This window comes from Hibiscus syriacus, unplaced genomic scaffold, assembly GCF_006381635.1.
Source record: "Hibiscus syriacus cultivar Baekdansim isolate YM2019G1 unplaced genomic scaffold, ASM638163v2 tig00109923_pilon, whole genome shotgun sequence".
Lineage (NCBI taxonomy): Eukaryota > Viridiplantae > Streptophyta > Magnoliopsida > Malvales > Malvaceae > Hibiscus > Hibiscus syriacus.
The window spans coordinates 80,293-104,801 of NW_024062529.1; the positions used below are offsets into that span (position 1 = coordinate 80,293).

General features: G+C 34.9%; 1 protein-coding gene and 1 pseudogene across 1 annotated transcript; both read right to left on the bottom strand.

Moving 5' to 3' along the window:
• Nucleotides 1-1,756: 1,756 nt before the first annotated feature.
• On the bottom strand, nucleotides 1,757-4,060 carry LOC120210295 (ethylene-responsive transcription factor RAP2-12-like). Its single transcript, XM_039209056.1, has 2 exons — nucleotides 3,643-4,060; nucleotides 1,757-2,653 (listed from the first exon to the last, which is right to left on the bottom strand). Exons 1-2 carry the CDS (start codon nucleotides 3,914-3,916, stop codon nucleotides 1,758-1,760), a joined length of 1,170 nt encoding a protein of 389 aa, XP_039064987.1. The 5' UTR covers nucleotides 3,917-4,060; the 3' UTR covers nucleotide 1,757.
• Nucleotides 4,061-21,962: 17,902 nt separating this feature from the next.
• On the bottom strand, nucleotides 21,963-24,353 carry LOC120210297 (annotated as a pseudogene).
• Nucleotides 24,354-24,509: the final 156 nt, after the last annotated feature.

Genomic DNA, 24,509 nt, shown 5'->3' on the forward strand with positions numbered 1-24,509 from the left:
GTAATCCACCAATAATTGGGACCCCAAACACAATCAATTATTGAGTTTTCTTATACCAGACCCCTCTAAAGATTTTGCTGCCACTGGTGGGTTGATTTTTGCACACACACAATCCCCATATCCCCCTTTATATATATAAAAAATATATATTTTGATTTCATTTCAATCGTCATTTCTCTCACTGCTTTAGCACCGTGGGTTGCGGGTTGCCAATCCCCATTCAAACTCCACAATGGTGGGTTATCTCACTCGTTTTTTTTTTCTTGGTTTTTCTAGGATAAACTACCTGTTTAGTATCTCAATTATTGTTTTATTTTTGTTTTGATCTCTTAATTATTATTTTTTCATAAATTATATTTACAGTTACATTCTAATTTCATTTTAATCATCCAACGTTAAAAAATTAACAGCTGACATAATATTTTTTTTTTAATTTTCCGATTATAATATGATATTTTTCTTATGGTGACACGTAAACATCGCCGTTAATTTTTGAAGGAAAATGACTATAATGAAACCAAGACATAACAAAAAGTGTGATTTTAGAATAAAAAATAATTAAGCGACTAAAACCGAATAAAATTGCAAGTTGGTGTACTAAAAGTGAATTTACCCTTTTTCATAAACACCCATTATTTAATGAAATGATTGGTCAATTCAGATTTAAAATACAATAATAGAAACAATAGTTTTATTTTATTAATTAAATATTTATGAGTTCGACGCCCACCATCACCGCGGTATATCACTTGATCATTACCGAACAAATCTCATAATAGAAGGTACGAGTATGACCACTTCCCCTTGCCGACAATTAATTTTGCCATTCTCCACACTCGTCACCTGCAAGCTGCAAAACATTGCACAGAGCACAGAGCACAGAGCAGAGCAGAAGATTGCTGATTCTTTTTTACTATAATTTTCTGAATGCTGAGGGATATAACTTCACGTGGCTCTGCCCTGTGCTACCACACCAACTCCCACTGAGCCCATCTCTGCCTATACATATTATACGCGGCAGTATAATATGCAAATACCATCAGATAAGACTGCCCTCTCATTGCCAACGAAATGTTTACTTAATGCTCTAACTATTGTTTAAGTCCTCTTACCATGTTAAATGAAAGATTTAATCCAAAAAACCAATTTAAATCTGAGTACTGCATAGAATTGAACCATACAACTCGCAACAGATTCATCATAGTTAGCTAAATCTTCAAATGACATTTACTTTGTGAAAATAACATATAAAACCTGTTTTATGATTTTAACAACAACAATATAATAAAAAGATGTAAATTTCAAGAGAATAAATCATGATTATTAGACGGATGATATAGAACTGAAATGGTAAGGGAGAAACAGAGCAAAGTTTAAACATTCATATGTTCTCAGTATTTTCATCATAGAAACTCGCATAAACCACTTATACAGTAGTCAAAATACAAGTTTTCGAGTCCAAAAGTCTACAAAATAGACATAAAAACAGAAAACATACTTAAATAAACCTCTGAAAGCACTGCAGACGAGGGCGCTTTAAGCATGCAATGAAGCTTGCTTTTGCTTCAACATCACAACACAGTTTTGACCAAATTCCTGAGAAAAGTAAAACAACAAAACAGAAGCACAATATACAAATAAATCAACAATTTTCTCCCAAAATAGACAGAATAAAGCAAGCTGCCAGAAGGGTTTCTGAAAACTCACTAACATGTTGCTTTATTTACAAAAACTAGAATGTAGGCCAAAGATTTTACTCAGAGAGCGGCCCCCGGAATGGAAGAGAAGTCATCAAAGCTCCAGAAATCCATCGGGTTTTCACCATCCTGAGTTGCCTCTCCGTTGAGGAAGGCATCGATCGAGGCATCCCAGTTCCCGTCTAGGAGTGGCGGAATTTGGAAGTACTTCATCGGATTGTCCAAAGCCAATAGCTCATCAGATAAACTCTTTGCCGAATTGTCTTCAGTAAGCATAACATTATCAGAATTTGGTTTCAGCCTCTTATTAGGGTTTGCATCCTCCAAGAACTCATCACCCACTATAGTAGCTTCAAGAATGGATGATATTTCAGGAGTTTTAGAACCCTGTTCACCCCAGCCATAATCGGAACAGTCAATGGAGTTACTTCCCTGGTCAGAATTGAAATACACATGGGTATTATCAGATTGATTAAACGGTTTATATCCAGTATCTATAGATGTAGGAACAGGGTCCACACTTGCAAACTGATTCATCAGTGGCTTCTCTTCTACAAAACTCATGGTATCAAAGTATTCCTGCTCAGGATTGTTCAGGTAATTGAAATTCTGATTCAGATTAGGCTGAACAGGGCTCAAGTTTGACTTGGAGACTGGTTTCTGAGAATTAGTCTTCGCTGCGCATTTCGGAGAGGCACGCGGAGTCTCTTCAGGGAAGTTCACCTTAGCTTTCTTACCTCGAATTATCCGTGCCTCTGCGTCATAAGCTCTCGCAGCTTCTTCAGCAGTATTGAAAGTTCCTAACCAGACCCTTACCCCTTTCCTTGGGTCTCGGATCTCAGCCGCCCATTTACCCCATGGACGCTGTCGAATCCCACGATACTGATTCTTCCTCTTTCTTTTCACACATTTCTCAGCTTGACCGTTAAACTGTACGGATGTTCCAGAGCTCGAATCTTCAATGATTGCAAAGGAAAATTTTAGTAATCATACAGATACATGAACCGTAAGTAAATTATACTAATCCATTAAAAGGGAAAAAATTAGGATCTTAATCATGAGAAAAACATCTTTAACGACTACATAGGGAAATTATTCCTCAGACGCGTTACGTCTCGAATAAAATTTCTTCCCAATCCATTAAAAGGAAAAAAATATTTATCCTTTCGAATATAGGAAACATCATATATCCTATACATAACAAGATTTCAAGCAACAGTACACAAAAGGAAAGTAGAAAAACAAGAATCCATACAGATTAGTCTGATAGAAACAACTAAAATTTTCCTTTTTAATATTGAGTAAAAGCAAAAGTTTATTTTAACACTATTAGATAAACAATAGAAAAAGTTGAATTTTAATACATATTTTTTTTTGAACAAACTGCAACAAAGATTTCAATATAAATTAAAATTTAATTTTAGCAAGATCCCAAATAACCAAAAATGCAGAATTCTATGAAGCTTTGAATTGCTAAGATTTTATGATCAAAAATTGAGTGTTTTCCCTTTCAGGCTATTTTTCATCTTAAGTTCAAATCTTAAAGGGTAGAAAGGGAAATAACCAACTTTCTAACATAGACAAAGCAAAGAACTACAGCAGGGTAGAAAAGGAAAAGCTTTTATACATGGCCAGATGAACATCTAGAACAAGCTCAAGCTTTTTAACAAAAAAAAATACTATTCAATGTACGTGTTCTATTATACCAAATAACCAAACAAGCAATAAAAATTCAATAACAATATTTTTTTTAAATAAAAAATACATATCACTAACAATTAATCAATGATCTAACCCGATCAAACCTCAAAAAAAATGTAAACAAAAAAGGAGAATTAACAGCAAAGCAAGAGTAAACTTTTTACCAAAAAATACATGTTCTTTTCCAGAAAATAAAATAAAAAATCTCAAAAAATTAACCAAAGAAGAAATTATTATTCTTTACCATGTGAGGCAGTAGGAGATGATTTCTTTGTAGCAGAAAAAGCAAAGGGCTTGATATCAGCCAAAGCATCATCTACATCAGATTCTTCATCCTTAAACTCCTGAAAGTCAGTCTCGAAATCAACGTCCAAATCGATCACCGTCTTCGAGTAGCTTTTCCTGGAACCCTTCTTAAACGAAGATTTTTTCAGATCAGGCCACAAGAAATCAGCCGTCAGGCGTCGCGACGACGGTGCCGGCGGTATGAAATCGGAGATAATAGCACCGCCACACATGGTGGTGTTTGATCAGAGTGACGAACACTTGGGAATACAGATTCTGAGAAAATTTGAGCGTACAAATGATTGACAAATTGCTAACAGAGCTAGAGAAGACGGATTCCTTCAACTTTTGTTGTTTGGTTGTTGGATAGACGAATGAAAAAATAGTTTTTCTTAGGGTATTAACGGGCTAATAATGTGCGTTTTATATTGCTTTCGGAGGAAATTACGCAAACATCATTATTACCATTTCACCCTCGTTTGATCAATGAAATTACATATATATTTTATGCATATAGCTTTCTTTTCTAGCCTTACAGTTACATGTAAAGTATAAACTGGAAATGAGAATATTAAATTAGTGAAATGGTGTAGTTGAAAAAAGATTAAGAAAATAGGTTGACTGTTATAATAATAAATAAATTTGTCAGTAAATAAAAATATTTTCATAAAATTGCTGACAGATAAGAATAATTTTATTAAAATCATCAATTTATATTATTTTCTCTTCTTATATTTTAAAATTAAAAATGAGAAAATAAAAATATAATGACAAAACATGAATTTTCAGAAAATTAATCCTTTTCAAGTGGAAAAATAGTGAGTAATTTGTTTTAAATATAACTATAGTGTGAAATTTTAAAATGTTACAATTTTGTGTTCACGTGTTTCATTGAAGCGATTTTTAAAAAAAAAGTTTATGTAATTTTTTTAATAGCTTATTAACAATATATGTATACGAACACTTCTTACAAAGATAATTATTCGAATTTAAGTCTTCTAACAAAATTAATATTCAATTTGATGAATCAAAATTTTTATATTTTCCGTCTATCTATTGTATTGTATTTTATAATTTTTCAGTTAAATTAATTCAAGTTTAAGAAATGTACTTTTTATTTAGATTAAAATTTAAATAGATCTTAAAAATGTTATGAGTCCAGTATGGTTAAAATATAATTTTTTAATAAAATATTTCATATTATCGATTAATTCGATTACTTATTTGATTTAAATCAAATCAATTGTTAACAATAAATTAAAAAAATAAATCATTAATTAATTAAATTAAATTTATATTCTATCGATTAAATCGATTTTAATTGAAGAATAAACACCCCTAAATATATATAAAAATAGTATACATACAATGATATTTATATTAAAATATTTTTTTTAAAAACTAAAATCTAAAAATTCTCCGTGAGTCAATTAAAATCCCAATGAAATTTAAGTAATGATATTTATTGAGGTAAAATAAAAATAAAAGGACATAAGAACAAATGCACGTGGCACAATCTTGATTGATGAGATTCATGTCTCTGCCGACCCTGTCATTTGTTTTAAATTTGCTCACTTCTTTTTTGTCCCTTCCGATCAACAATTTCTACAGAGCTTGCTTCTTCAAAATTGCCACCCTGTTGTATGACCAAATTTAATTATATATTTGTCACCATAATTTTATAATTATCCAATGTATAAGTGTATGTAGATGAATTATAGTGACCTTCTTAGGTGAGCAAATGATTATTCAATTAATGGCCTTAATTACATGTTATTATTAGAATGTAATCCATCGGTAGATACGGCATCTTATTTGGAGTTATATTTATCTACTTTGTTTAATTCTTTATAAAATATTAAATTTAAATCGTTTTAGATAGTTCAAGTCTTGCTGATAAACTTTTTATCATACAGAGTAATGTCAGAAATTTACCGAGGGTGAAGATAATTATTATTTCAATAAACTATAAAAAAGAGGCGGAGAAAATATTACCAAGGGTGAAAATGGGAGGGGTATGTTGGGGAAGATGATATGATTCGGGATACTTCAGAGAAAATTTACCGCGATTGGCCAACACGAATTGTAAAAAAGGAAAAAGGAGGTGCATGCACCGGAATATGGCGTAAACAATGGAACAATTGAAAATTTGAAAGCAAAACGACAAATTTCCAAATTAAAATATCAAGGAGGAAAAAAGGTAAAGGGACGGCTTGCTAAAGACAAGGTCTTGAGTTACGAAGGGTACTACCCTGACGATGATATATATTTATTGAATATTTATTTTTTTTAGCATAATTAGATATATATTTATCAAAATAGTATCTTTTCAATTGAGCTGGTAAAAGGTGTGTTTTTGGGAATACGTTTTACCCGTGTTTTCGTTGAGTTAAATGTCACGTGTGGAAGGCGTATCTTCGGGGACGCGCCTTTCGTCAACTCGACTGCCACGCTGATATTTTGTTTAATAATAAATATTTTATTTTTATTTTTATTATAAATTAGTAATATATTATGTAAAGTGTTTCGATTATAATGTAAGAATTATTAAATGTATTTTGTTAATGTGTGTTAAAGGTAGAGTGAAATATCTACATTAATATGATAGAACAATATATGAAAATCATTTTTTATTTTATTGTAGTTATAGGAAAAATGTATGAAATTATAATATTACACATATGATTATATTATTATTTTTTATTTTGATTATCGATCTATTAATTTTATCAGTTAATTATTTAAATGTTATCAATCTAGTCATCTCTTATCAATATTTAACGAAAATGTTGATGCATAAGTTAATAAATTAATATAATTACATATTTAATCTTCAAGACTTACATATTTTATGAAATTAGTCTTATTGAAAATTTAATTTAATAAATTTAATCCTCCAATCAGAACATGAAATGTGTCATCGTATACATAAATTTTTTTAATAACTTTTAATTTGTTTAATTTAATATTTTTCTCTACTTAGAAGATGGAATTATTATTATATTTTAAAAAATTTATAACTAATAATATTAATTATTATATTAAATAAATATATTGAAAATATTTAAGTATTTAAAAGTTAAAAAAATTATTTAGGTGTATATACATTGACAAATTATATAAATGCAATAACATTAAATTATTAGAAACAAAAACATTCATTTAAATACAATATTAATTACATAAGAGTTAACGGTTATATGATGATAACAGAGCTGGACATTTTTTTCTATTGTGCCCGATGTTTCTACAATGCCCACATCGTTTTTGTTCTGTTGACTTCTCCCGAATATCTATATCACAATGTATTCTAGTAAATTTTGGACGACCTGAGTCCCTCAATTGCAATGGATCTGGTACAATTGTAAGCCAAGTTTGAATCTCATTTGGGTCTCTTTCGTTTCCTATGGGCGGAAACTCAAATTCATATACCTTGAATACTTGTGAAAGTTGGTATACGGGAACAACATAACTTTTGTAGTCCAAATGCGAATGTGAGCAAGCTGCAATGACATGAGAGCATGGATATTTGAGTGCTTGAAAGAAACCACAATCGCACCACCTCTCTTACAGATTAACTCTGAAAGAGTTAGCTCCAATCCCTTGCAGCGGACATGGCATTTCGGTTACACGAAACAATTCACGGGTGCGAGAAAAATTTGTAACTAACATCCCATTTGATGCAGCCACTTTTTTCTGTAAATCAACTACTAGTCTTGGGTGGTAAATATGACCGTTTTGCATCCAAGTAAGAGCTTGTCCACCGAGCTTTGCAAAGAGTTGACCCAAACGAAAATAAGTCGTTTTAACCAACGCCGTGACTGGTAAATAACGCGCCCCCTTTAAGGTTGAATTTATTGCTTCAGCCAAGTTTGTTGTCATATGACCATAGCGATACCCCCCATCATATGCATTTGTCCACATTTCTTTGCTGATGTCCATAATGTACTCGCACCCCTTATTATTTTTGCAAAAAAGCTCTTGTAGCATCGACTCAAACCTTTGAGGTAAGAGTTCGTAACCTAAGCCATTAGGAATATGTAATAGTTAATATGAAGTATAAATAAGTAATAAGAAATTGATAGAAAAATTGGGAAAAAATAACATACCCATCTGCACGACTAACTGGCGTTCATCGTTATTCTTGTATTTTCCGTAATAGTTTGCAGCAATATGACGGACACAATAACGATGTTGAACATGTGGAGGTCTATACATTATACCCAAAGAGTCCATTGATGCTTTTATTTCGGCTCCTCGATCTGAAATAATGCATACTCGTTCCCTGGTGACAACATGTAAACATAAATTTTTAAGGAAAAAAACCCAAGACTCAGTGTCTTCTCCTTGAACGAGGGCAAACGCAACAGGAAAAATATTGCGGTTTCCATCTTGGACCACAACCAATAATAAAACTTGCTTGTATTTCCCATACAAGAAAGTATCATCAATTTGGACAACTGGTTTACAGTACTTGACTGCATTAATACACTGAGGGTAAGTCCAAAAGACACGGTAAAATTGGCAGCGATCGCGAACCATTCGATCATTCACGTAATGATGTTGAGTTTCGAACTCAACAATTGTCCCGGGATTAAGTCTTTGCACAACATGAAACTAACTGGGCAGCTCGTTGCAAGAGGAATCCCATTCGCCATGAAGTTTGCAAATGGCATTATGTTTTGCCAACAACGCTTTTTTATATGAGACAGTGTACCCATATTGTGACTGTATAGCAGAAATCAACACTGCAACAGCTATATGAGAGCTTTGCTTCACAATGGGCATGATTGCTTGGCAAATAATGTTGGAGTCCAAGTTGGGATGATCCTGGTTTATACCTGTTGCACAACATGTATGAGGACCGTTGTATCTGGTTAGTTCCCATAAGTTGTTCTTCCTCTTTGATACACGGACCATCCATTGACATCCGTTGTCACGTTGGACGCAGTAGCATACATATTTCTCTGTGTTAGATCGATCAACTCGGGACTTCACGTTAGACGCAGTAGCAGACATATTTCTCCGTTTTAGATCGATCAACTCGGGACATAACTGAGTTACGAATATTGTAACTCTTTATTGCCATCATTGCTTCCTCCTTTGATGCGAACTCCATTCCAATATGTAAATTACCGTCATTGACTAATGATTGAAGTCCATAGTTGCCAACATCAGGAAGATATGGAAATTCAGGCTCATACATTGTATCATAATCAGCCTCATACATATGTGCACGAAGTTCGACTGGTGTTGTATTTATCGGAACGTCATCCTCGTCATCATCAGAATGTACGTTAAACTGTGGTGAGTCAGGTTCAACGAATAATCTTGTTTCAGCACCATCTGCACCTGGCTCCCGAAGAGGTTATTCTAGTTGAGATGAGGGTTCCTCCGATAATCTAATGTTGAGGTCAAATAAGTTCCCGCTTGCGTGTCCTCCCCTTGAACTTGAGGCCATTGTATCATGTTGGATGTGAATAGACTACCGTCTCATTGGCATTTCCATATTTAAGTCGAAAACATTGGCAGATGAATGTCTGCCCCTTGAAGTATAAGAGATGTTGTCATATGGATTATTGGTGAAGCCACGTGGGTTGAGATTATAAGCAGTTGCAGATGAATGCCTTCCTATTGAACTTGATGGCATGGTATCTGGCGTTGGATCCGCCATTAATGATGTGAAATCATTACAGATCAGTTGTGTTGGGCTATCAACTTGATCAGCTTGATATGCAATGCCAAAGTGAGAGGAATATGAGAGACCACGAGTTGCACGAACCTCAATAAAAGTGGCATACATTTCAATAAGAGATTGTGAACTCCCCATATGAGCATCAACCATCATAGAAACATCATCATCGTTTGAAAGCTGAAATGATGTATATGTGAGCGGAAAAAGTTCAGTAGGAAATCTGTATTGAAGTGAAGATAGTCTTCTATGGCCTGCTACACGAATCTTTAACGAAATTTTTGTGATTAACTCCTCAATTGTGATGTTTCTCTTCAAGGTTAAGGGGATATAAATGATCTGACTAAAAAACAACTCCCTCTTCAGCTTCCTTAATTTTTCCATCATACAAAAACAACAGCAGAAAGACGACTCATTTTCAGAGAATTTGAGAATTTGAAAGCTTGTGTACTGAAGTTTGTTTTGAAAGTTTATAATATGTTGCATATAATAGTGTCTATAATCGGAGTACTATTCACATGAAGGCGCGTTCCTGGGGCGCGTCTTCCATTATTTTGTCAGAGAATATGTTATCATTGCCCTATTATGTCATTCATGTCCCTCGGGGACACTATTCATATCAGTACCTATTATTTCTATGGGGACTTGAAGGCGCGTTCCCGGGGGCGCGCCTTTCATTATTTTATCAGAGAATATGTTATCATTGCCCTATTATGTCACTCATGTCCCTCATAGACACTATTCATATCAGTACCTATTATTTCTCAGGGGACTTGAAGGCGCGTTCCCGGGGGCGCGCCTTCCATTATTTCATCGTCCGACACATTTCTCTAAAGATATATGCCAAAACTGCAGCGCCTCAACTATATCTTCCAGCTTCATCAAAATCGATCAGATGCTGCAACCACATACAATGCACCTAGTTGCGAGATTTGTCGGGCATCAATATTTCTCCAATTATTCGTAGAATATATGCCCGACCACATGTCTTTGCTTGATCATCTGAATCATTTTCATTTAAAACCTCAAAATTAGCTTTTAACCAAGATAAAGCTATTCTACCTCCATTAAACTCTGGCGGAGCAGCTTCAAGATAATCAATGCACATTGACTGCCAATCACCATCCGCCATACCACACATCATATTTCCGTCGACGGGAAGCCCCAGATGCATAGAGACATCCTCCAATGTAATTGTGGCATCTCCACATGGAAGGTGAAAAGTGTGTGTCTCGGGCCTCCACCTCTCAATCAGTGCAGAAATTAGGACATGTTCGAGTTTGCAACCGCCAATAATTGTTGCAATATACCCGAACCCGGCAGAAGCCAAATATGGCAAAATACGTTCCGGTGTCGGTATACGTGGATTTTTAATAAAAGTCTCTAAAATACGATCAGTATCCTAAATAATATACATTATAAAAAAATAAAAATTAATATAAATTCATAATAACTTTAAAATAAAAATAAATTTAAATATTAACATTAATTATAAAAAAATATTACCATATCGCTAAAATGTCTGGAGATATGATCAATATCCAATCGCAACATCATTTCGTTTTCCATTATAATTGTAGACAAAACAATATAATTAGCACACAAAAAATTAATAATTCTAAATAAATAATAATTATATAAATATTATTTTAATAAAAAAATAATATTTACATAAATATATTAATATAAAATATAATAACTCTTTAAAAAAATACTAACATAAAAAATAAATTTCTTACCACTAATAACAAATTTAAAACTCAAATAGTTGGAGAATTTGAGTTATATAAGAGAAGAGAATATGATTTTGGTGTAAAGAATGAGGGAGGGTTGAGGGGGTTTATATAGGGGAGGAGGAGGGGTAGTTAGGGAAAATGGATGCGGGCATTTATGGCATTTAATGGAAGGCGCATCCCCGGGGTTGCGTCTTCCACACGTGGCATCCAACTCAGCGAAAATACGGGTAAAGTGCGTCCCCGGGGACGCGCCTTTTGCCAACTCAGCCGAAAGAGTGCCACTTCGAGAAATATATATCAAACGGTACTAAAAAGGTAAATATTCAGTAAATATGTGTCAATTTGATCAAATCGCCGATGGCCCTACCCAACCATCTTTCTATTTTATTACTCCAACAAACAAATCAATACAGTCATCACTTCCTCCCCTTTTATATTAGTTTAACTTAATACACAAATAAGGGTCTAATTTTTGTTTAATAAAATATTTTAGTGTTTAAATAAAATTTCTTTAAAAATAGGTGCATAACGTTTTCATAAGAGATTTTTTGATGTCTGAATTATAACGGCAGTTAAATTTGATCGTTAAGCGACATATATTACATTTTGATTTTTTTGAGAATTTATTTAAATTATTAAAAAAAATTATTATAAAAATAAAACTAAACAATTGCCTGCGTCCCCCCTCTCCCCTCTCCCCTTTCTATTTTCCCTTTTCATGGTTGTCAGTCGGTCAAATGTGATCATCACCACCACCTTCATCGGCACCGGCATCAACCTCTGATCAGACCCACGTTGATTTTTTTATCGTAAAATGTCACCGTTTGTCGTAGAGAATCGTTTAAATGTTCGTCGGATTTTAAGTCACCGTTATTATTTTTCGTCGGTTTCGGTTGATCCCGAAGTCCATAAGCCACATCGTCGCCACCATTCGAACGGGCCGTGCAATTCCGACCAAAATCCAAGTGTTCGGGACGATGGTGGCTAGAGATGGGCGGCGACGGTTGGTAATGGGGTTGAAATGAGATATTTTAGTTTTTAGAGTTTTTTTATAATTTTATTAAAAGATTAGGGGTTTTTTATAAATAAATTAAGTTTCTTTAAAAAGATTTTTAAATAATATTTTTATTATTAAAAAATTAAAAATATAACGATAGACATCTAAAAATATAACTGAGAAAACGTTAAACACTTATTTTTAACAAAATTTTATTTATAATTAAAACGTTTTTCGAGATATTATTTAGACATTTATTCTTTTAATAAGTCTGTTAGTTTTTTTATTAATTATATTTTATTGGTATAATACTAAAATTAAGTGCCAAATATTTTGATACATGATCATTTTATTTATTTTTTAAGAGTATTTCTTTAATTTTTTATTTTAAAGCAAAATTTGTTCTAACATCTGATTAAATATTTACTTTTAGAATGTTAAAAATGTTCATATTTTTAAAATGTCAACAAATTGTTAACTAACCATTTTCATTATAGGGTGATATTTTTGCTTTAAATAAAATATTGAAAGCAAAATTACTTAAAATAAATAAATAAAATGATTATTTAATTAAATATTATTTTTTTACCTTATGCCCATTTTATTTCATATAAGGTTTAGGTCCTCGTGATCATGTGCGGTTTACAATTTAGTATCAAGAATTGCAAAGAGTCCGTGGAGGAATTTGACCGTGGGAGAAATATGAACTTCAGATTTTCGTTTTTATTTTTATAGAAAATAAAAAATAATTAAAATATTTTCAATGTATTTTTCATTTTCTCAACAAGATCTTAACTCATTAATAAAGTTGGGACTGTGAGAACTTTAAGATACCAATTTTGAAAAAAAAAAGTCATGAGTTAATTCTCGTATTGTTTGCTCAAATTTAAATTTTATTAGGTATAATTGATTTTAATATTTCTATGAATAAATATTCTTATTTTTATTTTTTAGTACTTAATATCTAATGTTTTAATTTTTGATCAAAATAATTCATGTTAAATGAAAATAATTAGTTGATTAACCATAAATGTATGTTATTAACACAATGTTTTCATTGTTTATGTGTTACATACTACATCACATAAGATGATACATGCCACATTATTCAATACGATAGCATGACAGGTGCTATGTCATGTAATATTATGATATGATATGTGAAACATCAACAATAACACATATTTGAAATTATCACATTAGTAATATGTATCGATTGTTAGTCAATTAATAATTTCTATCAAATATGAGTATTTTAACCAAAATTTTAATTATTAAACATTAAACACTTCAAAGAAAATAAATATGGATTAAAATGATTATTCAAGTAAATGTTAATTACTAATTTTAACCATTGTTATTTAAATATGCATTGTTGTACTTCTAAAATTCACCTTCCTCTTTTTACTTAAAAATTAGATGACCCTATTGCCATATATAACGGGGTGAGGGGAGATAAACTAATAGACTGCCCCTAACGTCAGGTTGAGAGCAGCTTACTCTTTCTACTTATTTATTATAATTTTGATTAATTACTTTTACTCCGTTCCATTAAACTTTTTAGTGATCAAATTGAGATTTATTTGGCGAAAGGTGGTTGAAGTCGGGTACTCGGCCTACACGTTTTTTTTTATCTTTGATAAGAAAAAATATATTTTAAGTTTAGTCTACACGTTTCACTCTCAAGATTTTATTAATTAATAATTTTATGAATTAAAATCCAAGTTGGCCAAGTGGCTTCAAAACTTTGCTCATAAAAATTGAGCATCCAAATAAAAGCTATGAATGTAGTACACATGAGTTAGTACGAGTGCGAGAGATTGTCAGTGTCTGGGTCAAAGACAGAACCGGATTAGACTTCCAAAATAGCTGTCACCTAGCTAATGTCAAAGACATGAAAATGTGTACACATTGGCATCAGAGATATTTTCAAGGCAACATTTCATCCGGTTTAACCTTATTTGAAAATGTGTATTCTACATGAATTAAATATCGATAAATAAAAAAATAATTTATATTCTAAATATTAGATTAAAATTATATTATGAGTCAAATATATAATGTATAATATTATCATAAATATGATAAAAAGAAAGTGATTATATATGTTATAATTTGATAAGAGATAAAATTATAAATACTTAAAACTCTAATATAATATTTAATCTATATAAAGAGATGTTGATATAAAGAATGATTGTATCCTTAAAGGTTTCGGATTTGAATATAAGTTAGCATAAATATTTATGCTTATTGTAAAATGATTAGATTAATAAAAAAATGTAGATTTACCTATTAAATAGTTTCAATAGTAGTATTTATTAGCCATCCACTCATGAGAGTGAAGGTTGTTGCTCTAATAATGAATTGTTGTGTTTTTAAATCACATTTGATATAAAATTGGAATATAAACAAATGATTAAACTCACTAAGATTAAAATAAGAGTTTTACCGAAACTATTGAATCGTCGCTCTGAGAATCCAGGAAGGTATTAATTTTTTGTAAGGTATCTGCATGAACGAAACAGTGCAACCGGCCATCGGCTTTTCCTAGTTTTGGAGACGATGATGTCGTAATCCAATAATGCGATGTAACGGTAGATCGAAGCGGAATGTGATGAACTGCTCAAGAAAAATAAGAAAGGATTTAAGGAATAGAGAATTTTAGGTTGAAGAAATAGAATCATAACATTTTCATTGATAAGTTTTCAATTGGTTACACTGATTTTTATAGAAAATAGCTCATAACAGACTGTCAACTGTACTCTTCTCTAACAGATTTGATTCCTAAACCGTTTTATTATTTTTTTGTGATTTCAGGCTGTTGGGCTTGTTTCATGTTCTGGCCCATCATTCATCTGATCCTTTGCTTCCTTACCCATTTCCCACGCCTGATCCAGCTGCCCATCAGGTAAATTCTTCACCCAATTCTTCTGCTCATTCATTTTCTCAATTCCCTTTTCATTTGAAATCCCTAAATCCCCCGTGTTTCCCCTTTCTTCCTCATTAGCTTCCAGTTTTGCTTCATGGGTCATGACAGTACCCCCGGCAGCAATCGATCCTTGTCCCCAAGGATTAAAATCAGGGAACTGAGAATGCAATACGGTGAAATCCTCCCAGGTAGCATTTTCGACTCCTAGATTCGACCATTGAATTAATAACTGTGTAACTGCCTTGTTATTTCGCTTAATAACTCGTTTATCCAAAACAATCGCATGATAAATACGAAGCTGGCCATCAATAGTAAGTTTAGGTGGGTTTCTGGTAGCAACATTGTTATCCCCAATCTTTCTTTTTAAAAGACTGATATGAAAAACAGGATGAAGTCGAGAATGATTTGGTAATTCCAATTCATATGCGACTGATCCAATTATGCGTTTGATTTTGTAGGGTCCATAATAACGAGCAGACAATTTCAAGTTTCTGCGTAGAGCCAAAGAGGTCTGCTTATAAGGTTGAAGCTTAAGGTAAACCTCATCACCTTCCATAAACTGTCTATCACTCTTTTTTTGATCTGCATAATACTTCATTCGATGCTGTGCTTTACTAAGTTGATCAAGCAGTATACTATTGATATTGTCTCTGTCTTTCATAAACTGCTGCACATTAGCTACTTGTGAGTCAGTAGTCCAAGTCATAGTTGGTGGTATATAACCATATAAAGCAATAAAGGGAGTAGTACCCAATGCTGTATGAAAACTTGTATTATACCACCATTCAGCATGAGAAATCCACTTAGCCCATGAACTAGGCTTTAAAAAACAAAGTCCTCTTAAGTACTGTTCAAGACATTGATTAAGTCTTTCTGTTTGACCATCCGTTTGAGGATGATAGGCAGTTGTAAATAGGGTTGTAATCCCTAATAACTTCAATAACTCCTTCCAAAAAACACTGGTAAAAATCTTATCTCGATCAGACAAAGCAACTTTAGGTTGTCCATGGAGTTTGTAAACTTGCTCTAAATAGACTTTAGCAACATCAGAAGCTGTAAAAGGATGAATCAGTGGTAGAAAATGCCCATACTTAGTGAACTTGTCAATTACCACCAAAATAGAATTGTATCTATTAGAAGGAGGCAACCCTTCAATAAAGTCCATGGTAATGAACTCCCAAGCTTGCTGTGGAATAGGTAATGGTTGTAGTAGCCCAGGTTGCAAAACATGTTCTTGTTTAATTCTCTGACAAACATCACACTGCTGAATATACTGCTTAACCAGTGTCTTCATTCCCTTCCAATAAAAATACAATTTTAGTCGATGATAAGTAGCCTGTATGCCATAATGGCCACCTTGTGGTGAATCATGAAGTGTATAAAGAAGTTGATTCCTTAATCCTCCTGTGTCACCAATATACACTCTGCCTTTATATCTTAGGATCCCTTTAGTATAAGACCAGTCAGTCATGCCATTAGGATCAAATAACAATTTAGGAATTAATTCCTTAGCCAAAGAATCAGTTTCATAACTGTTTTCCACCTCAGTGACCCAAGTAGGAATGACTATTGTAGCAGATAATTGTTGAAATTCAGAATCAACTTCAAACTGTCTTGATAAAGCATCAGCAACTCTGTTGTGTTTACCTTTGCGAAACTGAATAGAATAATTCAATCCCATCAATTTTGTAAGACCCTTCTTCTGAATTGTAGTAGTTAGCTTCTGTTCAAGCAAGTGCTTCAAGGACTCATGATCTGTTTTAATTATAAAAGATCTGTCTTCAAAATAATGTCTCCATTTAGAAATAGCCATTAAAATAGCTAAATACTCTTTCTCATAAATCGATAAATCAATATGTTTTGGTCCCAAAGCCTTACTGAGGTAAGCAATTGGTATACCCTCTTGAGATAGGACTGCCCCTATGCCTTTGTAACTAGCATCAGTTTCCAAACAAAACTGTTTTGTAAAATCTGGCAGAGCTAGCACTGGAGCTGTACACATAGTATTCTTAAGGGTGATAAATGCCTTCTTAGCCTCATCAGTCCAAACAAACTGATCCTTCTTCAACATTGTAGTGAGGGGTTTGCTAATTTCACCATACCCCTTAATAAACTTTCTATAATAACCAGTGAGACCCAAAAACCCTCGCAAAGATTTCAAATTCTTTGGAATAGACCGCTCCTGAATAGCTTTAATTTTTGATGAATCTGTAGCTACTCCATGTTGTGAAATAGTATGACCAAGATACTCCACCTCAGCTTGGCCAAAAAAACATTTAGTTCTCTTAGCAAAAAGCTGATTTTTCCTTAAAATCTCCAAAACAATTCGTAATTGCTCTACATGACTATGCAAATCAGGACTGTAGATTAAGATATCATCAAAGAAAACTAGAACAAATTTCCTGAGGTAAGGTCCAAATAAATCATTCATAAGAGCTTGAAAAGTAGCTGGTGCATTAGTTAATCCAAAGGGCATTACCTTGAATTCAAAATGGCCATGATGTGTCCTAAATGCTGTTTTAGGAATATCTTCAGGTTTAATTCGAATCTGCCAATAACCAGATCTTAAATCCAGCTTAGAAAAAAATTTAGCTCCAGCTAGTTCATCCAAGAGATCATCCACTACAGGAATAGAAAACTTATTTTTAACAGTTAGGGCATTTAACTGTCTATAATCAATGCACATCCTCCAACTGTCATCTTTCTTTTTAACCAATAAACAAGGAGAAGCAAAAGGGCTCTTGCTAGTTTGAATAATTGAGGCAGCTAACATCTCAACCACTTGTTTCTCAACTTCTGTTTTCTGATGATAAGGCATCTTGTATGGTCTGACATTAACTGTGTCAATACCTGACTTAAGAATAATAGAATGATCATGCTTCCTTATTGGAGGCATTCCAGTAGGTTCTTCAAACACATCCTTATATTCAGCTATTACAGCTTGAATTGTAGGAGGAATTACATTGCCACCAACTTCAGCATTTAACATATACATTTCCCCTACCAAATCAGGATTTTTATTCATCAACTTCTGCATCTTGTTGCTTGAAATTATCTTCATTGCAGTATTGTTTAACCCTCCTTCCAACATAATGTCTTGATCATCCATCTTAAAAATGAGAGTCATACTGTTAAAATTCATTAAAACTGGACTGTATTTCTTCATCTAGTCAACTCCCAAGACCATATCACTACCTCCAAGGTTTAACACCCTGAAATCATGAATAAAAATGAAGTCTTGCATTTCCCAACTCAATTGTTTACTCTTTGCTGTACTATAAAGCTTATCACCATTAGCAACTGTAATGACTAATGGATTAGTTTCCTTCAACTCTAATCCTTCCTTAGCCCACCTGCTAGTGACAAAACTATGAGTACTGCCACTATCAATCAGAATACTGAGTGGTTTTCCTTTAATGAATCCTTGGATTCTCAAAGTGCTTCCTCCTGAACTTCCAGTTATGGCATTGACAGAAATTTCAGGATCATTTTCCTCCATTGTCATTATATCAACAGAATTCTGAACTGCATGTAAATCCTCTGGTTCCTCTTGCTCAACCATCTCCTCCATAGAATTCAATTGCTTCAGTTTGCAATGATGACCAGGAGTAAATTTATCACCACATTTATAGCACAAATTGTTTGCCCTCCTATACTCCAATAATTGTTGTCTATTTTGATTGAACCCTGGATTGCTCTTCAAGGCTGGACTTATTGAATAAGAAAATGTTCTGGAACTGGTAGTATTTCCTGGTAGTATTGGTCGTGGAATGCTTCTAAATCTTTTACTTTCCACTTCCAAGGACAGCTCGTATAACTTTGATTTTCTAGCAGCTTCAGCTACAGTCTTTGGTTCCAAAACCTTTACCTTATGTTTCAATTCCTTTTTAAGACCACTTAAAAAACTGGAAACAAAATACTCCTCTCCTAATTCAGGATTAATCTGAAGAAGGTAGGGTTGAAGTTCTTCAAATTGAGCTTCATACTCCTCAACAGAAGATAATTGAGTTAATTTGTTAAATTCATCAATAACGTCAATATAACCCTTATCAGCAAATCTATGACACATGTCAGAAACAAATTCATGCCAAGTAACTCTACTCTTTTTCATGATATACCCATCAAACCATATCTCAGCCTTGCTAGTGAAATACATAGCAACTATTTCTAACTTCTGTAATTCAGGAACATCAAAGATAGAAAAATATTTCTCACATTTTCTAATCCAACTCCTAGGATTAGTGCCATCAAAAAACTGAAGCTCTATTTTCGGTTTTAGAATAAACATACCAGTGTTAGTGTTACTGGAATGTTTTTCCATGAATGGATATCCTTTAATGATAGGTTGCTCCCCGGATTCCATTGTATTTGCTGTTGCTTTCATCTTAAAAACATCATGTGGCAAGGTAGGCTTAGATGCTAAGATTCCCGGTTGTCCTGGTTGAAATGAGTATTTCTCCTTATCATCAATGACTGTAACCTGTAATGGCATTTTAGTTGCATCCTTAATCTGAGTTGGTGGTGCTTTGTGGTCGTTCTGCAGGAGTAGATTGCCCAGATTCATTCTCAGCTTTCTACATCAACCCCAATAGTTACTGAAGCATGTTCTTCGTGTCAGTTGTTGTGGCCTCCAGTAGTTGCATCCTCTGCTCTAAAGCACTCTGCTGATGAAGCCACCAAATTGGAACTGGCTCCACCTCAGAAGACTCTGCTGGATCAACAGGAATGACCGGCGGCTGATCATTGTGAGCCATTTGTTGTAATTTCCGTGCTTTACCTAGTTTGGAGAAAAAAAATTTAGTATTTTTGGATCAAAATGGCCTTGCTCTGAATACCAATTGTGATGAACTGCTCAAGAAAAATAAGAAAGGATTTAAGGAATAAAGAATTTTAGGTTGAAGAAATAGAATCATAACATTTTCATTGATAAGTTTTCAATTGGTTACACTGATTTTTATAGAAAATAGCTCATAACAGACTGCTAGCTGTACTCTTCTCTAACAGATTTGATTCCTAAACCGTTTTATTATTTTTTGTGATTTCAGGCTGTTGGGCTTGTTTCATGTTCTGGCCCATCATTCATCTGATCCTTTGCTTCCTTACCCATTTCCCACGCCTGATCCAGCTGCCCATCAGGTAAATTCTTCACCCAATTCTTCTGCTCATTCATTTTCTCAATTCCCTTTTCATTTGAAATCCCTAAATCCCCCGTGTTTCCCCTTTCTTCCTCATTAGCTTTCAGTTTTGCTTCATGGGTCATGACACGGAACATACCATATCATTAGGTTTTCCAACCGAATTCATGAATCGATAGATCCAAACATGCGTCAAACTGTTATTGTGAGATTGCTGGGGATGTCGATTGGATAAAGGGCTCTCTGGAACAAAACCAATGCTATGCGGCATCCCCAAGGACGCTTTTTTCGCAACATTGGGCGGTGCTCAGCTTTCCACGCTGAAATTTGGGCGATTTTAGATGGACTCAAGTTAGCCTCGGAGTGTGACGTAAGATGTATCGAAGTGGAGGTCCATAACAGTGAAGCTGTGCGAATTCTCAACACTTCTTCCCAATCACATGATGCTACAAATATCCGTAGGATTCGCGAGCTCCTTAAACTCAATTGGAAAGTCAATATCGTTTACGGCAGTCGTGAGGTGAACAACGTGGCCAATTCGCCTGCTCAGTCCGGAAGATCATATAGCTTGGGTCTGACCATCTTGAGACAGCCGCCAGATGGATTCCAGCGGCTTCTTTACAGACACATGACTATAGGCGAAGCTGAAGTTTCTACTGCTTAGCAGTTTTACTTGTAACCAAATAAAAAAAAATGTGGGCTGACATGTTATTGGCTTTTTCTTCTTCTTCTTCCTGTTAGTTTATTGGTTTATTAGTTTAAAAGATAAAATGAATTTTTTTTTTGTAAATTGTAATTAAATCATGTGTCACGTGTTACTCATCTATTGATTCATTACTCTACGTTATTCAATTGTAACAACAATAGGTGATACGTAAGACTATTAAATAGTTGAGATACCAAATTAATGGTAAAAATTATTCAAGTGTCATAATATCGTGTGAAATATAGTTGAATTATCAAATTGATAAAAAAAATCTTGAAAAAGCACATTGTTGGATAAGTTACAATTGAATGGTCAAAACCTTTATTGTTCGAAATGGGTTATTTTTCATGTTCGTTTTACATCTATGAAGACCGATCCTTTTTGAAATTGTGGTTGCCCTTCTACCAATTTTAGTTTTAAGATTCGAACCTATGTTCTCTGTCTAATAATATAAAAGCTCAATTTCATCTTACATGAACTTAAGATTAATCAATTTTATTGTTTAATCTCCAAACTCGATCCATAATCAAATATAAGGTGTTGATTCATACATGATCATATTAAGTGATGAACCCTCAACCTCTCTTAAAAAATTTAATAAATTATATATTTTAAATATTTTATTTATATTTTATATTGATAATCCATTTTAAAATTTTAATAGTACACCCATTGATATAAAATCTTACAGTTAGTCTGTGCTTCAAAAGAGATTTATTCATTGCTCTCTGTCTTCTCATCTCTGGTCTTTAGGACACAATTACATCCCTAAATTTGTGCAGGAATTGCCAATTTTACTTCATCAGCCAAACCACATGATATTTTGTCCTAATCATTGCCTTATTGTGATGCCATTGCTGTTAATATGTTAAAATCACACATACACATACACTTACTGACAAGAAGATTATAATCTTCATTTATATGCGTTTGACCTATCCGTCATATATTTGTGTTAAACATTCACTTCCAAGTTCGAGTAACATAACCTTATCAAAAACACAATTTACAAAACATTCACGGCTTTTACACTAAAAAAATTACACTTACCCTTCACCTTGCATAACAAGTAAACTCCACCAGCTTTCTGATACAGAAAATCCCATAGCAAAAAAAGAGACATTTCTTTGGAAAAAAAGGTGATCCGAAATCCATAAATAAATTAACAAACACAAGTTCACAAAGGTTGCTGCATTGTCACGATTAAGGGACTAGTGACATTATGCTTCCCATCAGACCACACTATTGAACCACCTTTCATGCTACTCCCACCAGGAGATAGCTTCACTGCCATGGCTTGAACTCTCACCAGAAAGTTCAATTTTTGGCCAACCCTTCTAAATACAAGCTCTTGTGGTTCAACTGTTACCACTGTGTCACTTGGTGGGTTGATTGTGACTTTGTAAACTGAATTTGGGTCCCCAACATTGGTGACTTGCCTGATGAGATGTGTAGACATGTTGTGTCTGCCGTATTGTTGAAAAACAGCCGAAAACAATGGGTAATTAAGGTTTCCGGCGTGTCCGGCCCTTTTGGCGCCGCTGCAATCCGCGGTTTTTCTTGCGAGCACTTTGATGTTGTTGATTGTGTAATTGGAATTGCATAGGAAATCGATGTAGTCGTAAACAAGGCCGGGATCCATGGCTTTCGTGGGATGAACATGTCCGGATCCGAAATCCAATACGGTGGATGTGTTCCCGTTGGATTAGTCGATCATGGTTTCGCTGCGGTTGTCGACAGCGTAAGCGGTGGTCATCAGGGTGGATTTTACGGCAGCCCAATCAGGGTGAGCGGCTTTTAACAATGCGGCCAACCCTGAAACATGGGGACAAGCCATTGATGTGCCTGAAAGAATGTTGAACTCTGTCTTTCTATTGTCTAAGGAAACACCGGATGGGCCGACTTTGTCCGGCCAGGCAGCGAGGATGTTCAATCCAGGAGTTTATGTCCGGTTCAGAATTTCGGGTGGCTGCGGATTAGGCCCTCGAGCTGAAAATGATGCCACAACCGGAGCTGGTTGGACCCCTATCTTCCCTTTAAAGACTATAGTGGCAGTGGCTGGTGACTTGGATTTAGATGCTGAATCAATGTAGCCTCTAATCTCATCACCATTTGAAGCGCCAACGGAAGTTGCCGGCAGGACATGGCAATCGGCGACCAACCCTTCGCCGTCAAAAGCACCATTTGCCAAAATCATTCCAATGCCACCGGCTTTTTTGACAACTTCGCCTTTAGCAGCTCTTGAATTAATCCCTCTATCACACAAAACTATTTTCCCTTAACAAACTCAGGATCCAATGAACCTTCCAAACACAAAGAAGAGGAATACCCATCGCCGCCGCCAAGTCCTGCATATACTAACGGGTACATCCGACCCGAAGTAAAGCCGGCCCATTGTAGATACTCCAGGCAAGACCTTACCGTTTCCAAGCTTGACCTCGGCGGGAAAATCCCTATCAATCGTCCCAGCACCGATCGTAGCCACCCAAGGAGCCACATTGGTGACAGTCAATCCACCGGGACCGCCATTTCCGGCGGAGGCAGAAACAAATATTCCCATATCAGCAGCACTGAAAGCACCGATAGCAATGGCGTCAAGGTGATACGGCCCCACAACACCGCCGACACTCAATGAAATCACATCAACCCCATCAGCCACGGCGGCGTCAAAGGCGGCGAGGATATCAGAGTCAAAGCAACCGACGTTCCAGCAAACTTTATAAGCGGCAAGTATCGCTTTTGGCGCCATCCCGGCAGCCACACCTTTAGCATAACCCAATGTAGAAGCTGGGAAACACATACCTTCCGGCAGCAATGGAAGCCGTGTGGGTCCCGTGACCGTCGGAATCTCGCGGGGAACGAAACTCCGACGTCTCGTTCATTTTCCCGTTCGTTGCCTCGTACCCATTGCAGAAAAACATCGCTCCGATCAGCTTTCTATTACAAGAACCAGAAGTAAAATCTCTTGTCGTCACACATTGGCCTTTCCATTTAGAATGAACAGGACCCAAGTCACGGTCGTTGAAGCTTTGACGCTCCTGCCAAATACCCGTATCGATCACCCCGATACAATATCCGACCCGAAGTTAGATTCCTTCAAAAGCCCGGCGCTGTCAGCGGTTTTGAGACCCAGAAACTGAGGAGAGCGCGTGGTGTGAAGGCGGCGGACTTGTTCGGGGATTACAGCAACGACATTGGGGAGTGTTTGGAGCTTGACGGCTTCAGTTGGGGTGAGCTTAGCGGAGAATCCATGGAAAACGGTGTCGTAAACGTGGAGGACTTGTGTTGGTGTGGAAGGGGAGAGGATGGATGAGAGAGAAGATTCGTATCAGTGCTTGTGGGTGGTGAAAATGAAGGGCTTGGCGTCGTTTTGGACTCTGACTATGAAGGTTTTCTGATGGTCCCTTGAAGCGGATGAAGCTAAAGAGAGTAAGGAAAGGAAGAAGAAGAGGAAGAAAGCCATTGAAGGAGGTATTGGGAGTTAACTACTCAGGTGGGTGTGGATCGAAATGTGCATAAAAAGGAGATATATTTGAATTTTATTTATATTTTTTATTTTTTGAATGCAGGAGTTATTCTATGAAAGTTACTTTTAATTTGACGTTAGGGATAATCTATTATTCTACCT

Excerpts from the sequence above, each read along its gene's own strand:
- LOC120210295 (XM_039209056.1), bottom strand. The coding sequence starts at position 3,916 with ATGTGTGGCGGTGCTATTATCTCCGATTTCATACCGCCGGCACCGTCG. Across the intron at positions 2,654-3,642 it reads ATCTCCTACTGCCTCACATG|ATTCGAGCTCTGGAACATCC; the intron begins GTAAAGAATAAT and ends CAATCATTGAAG.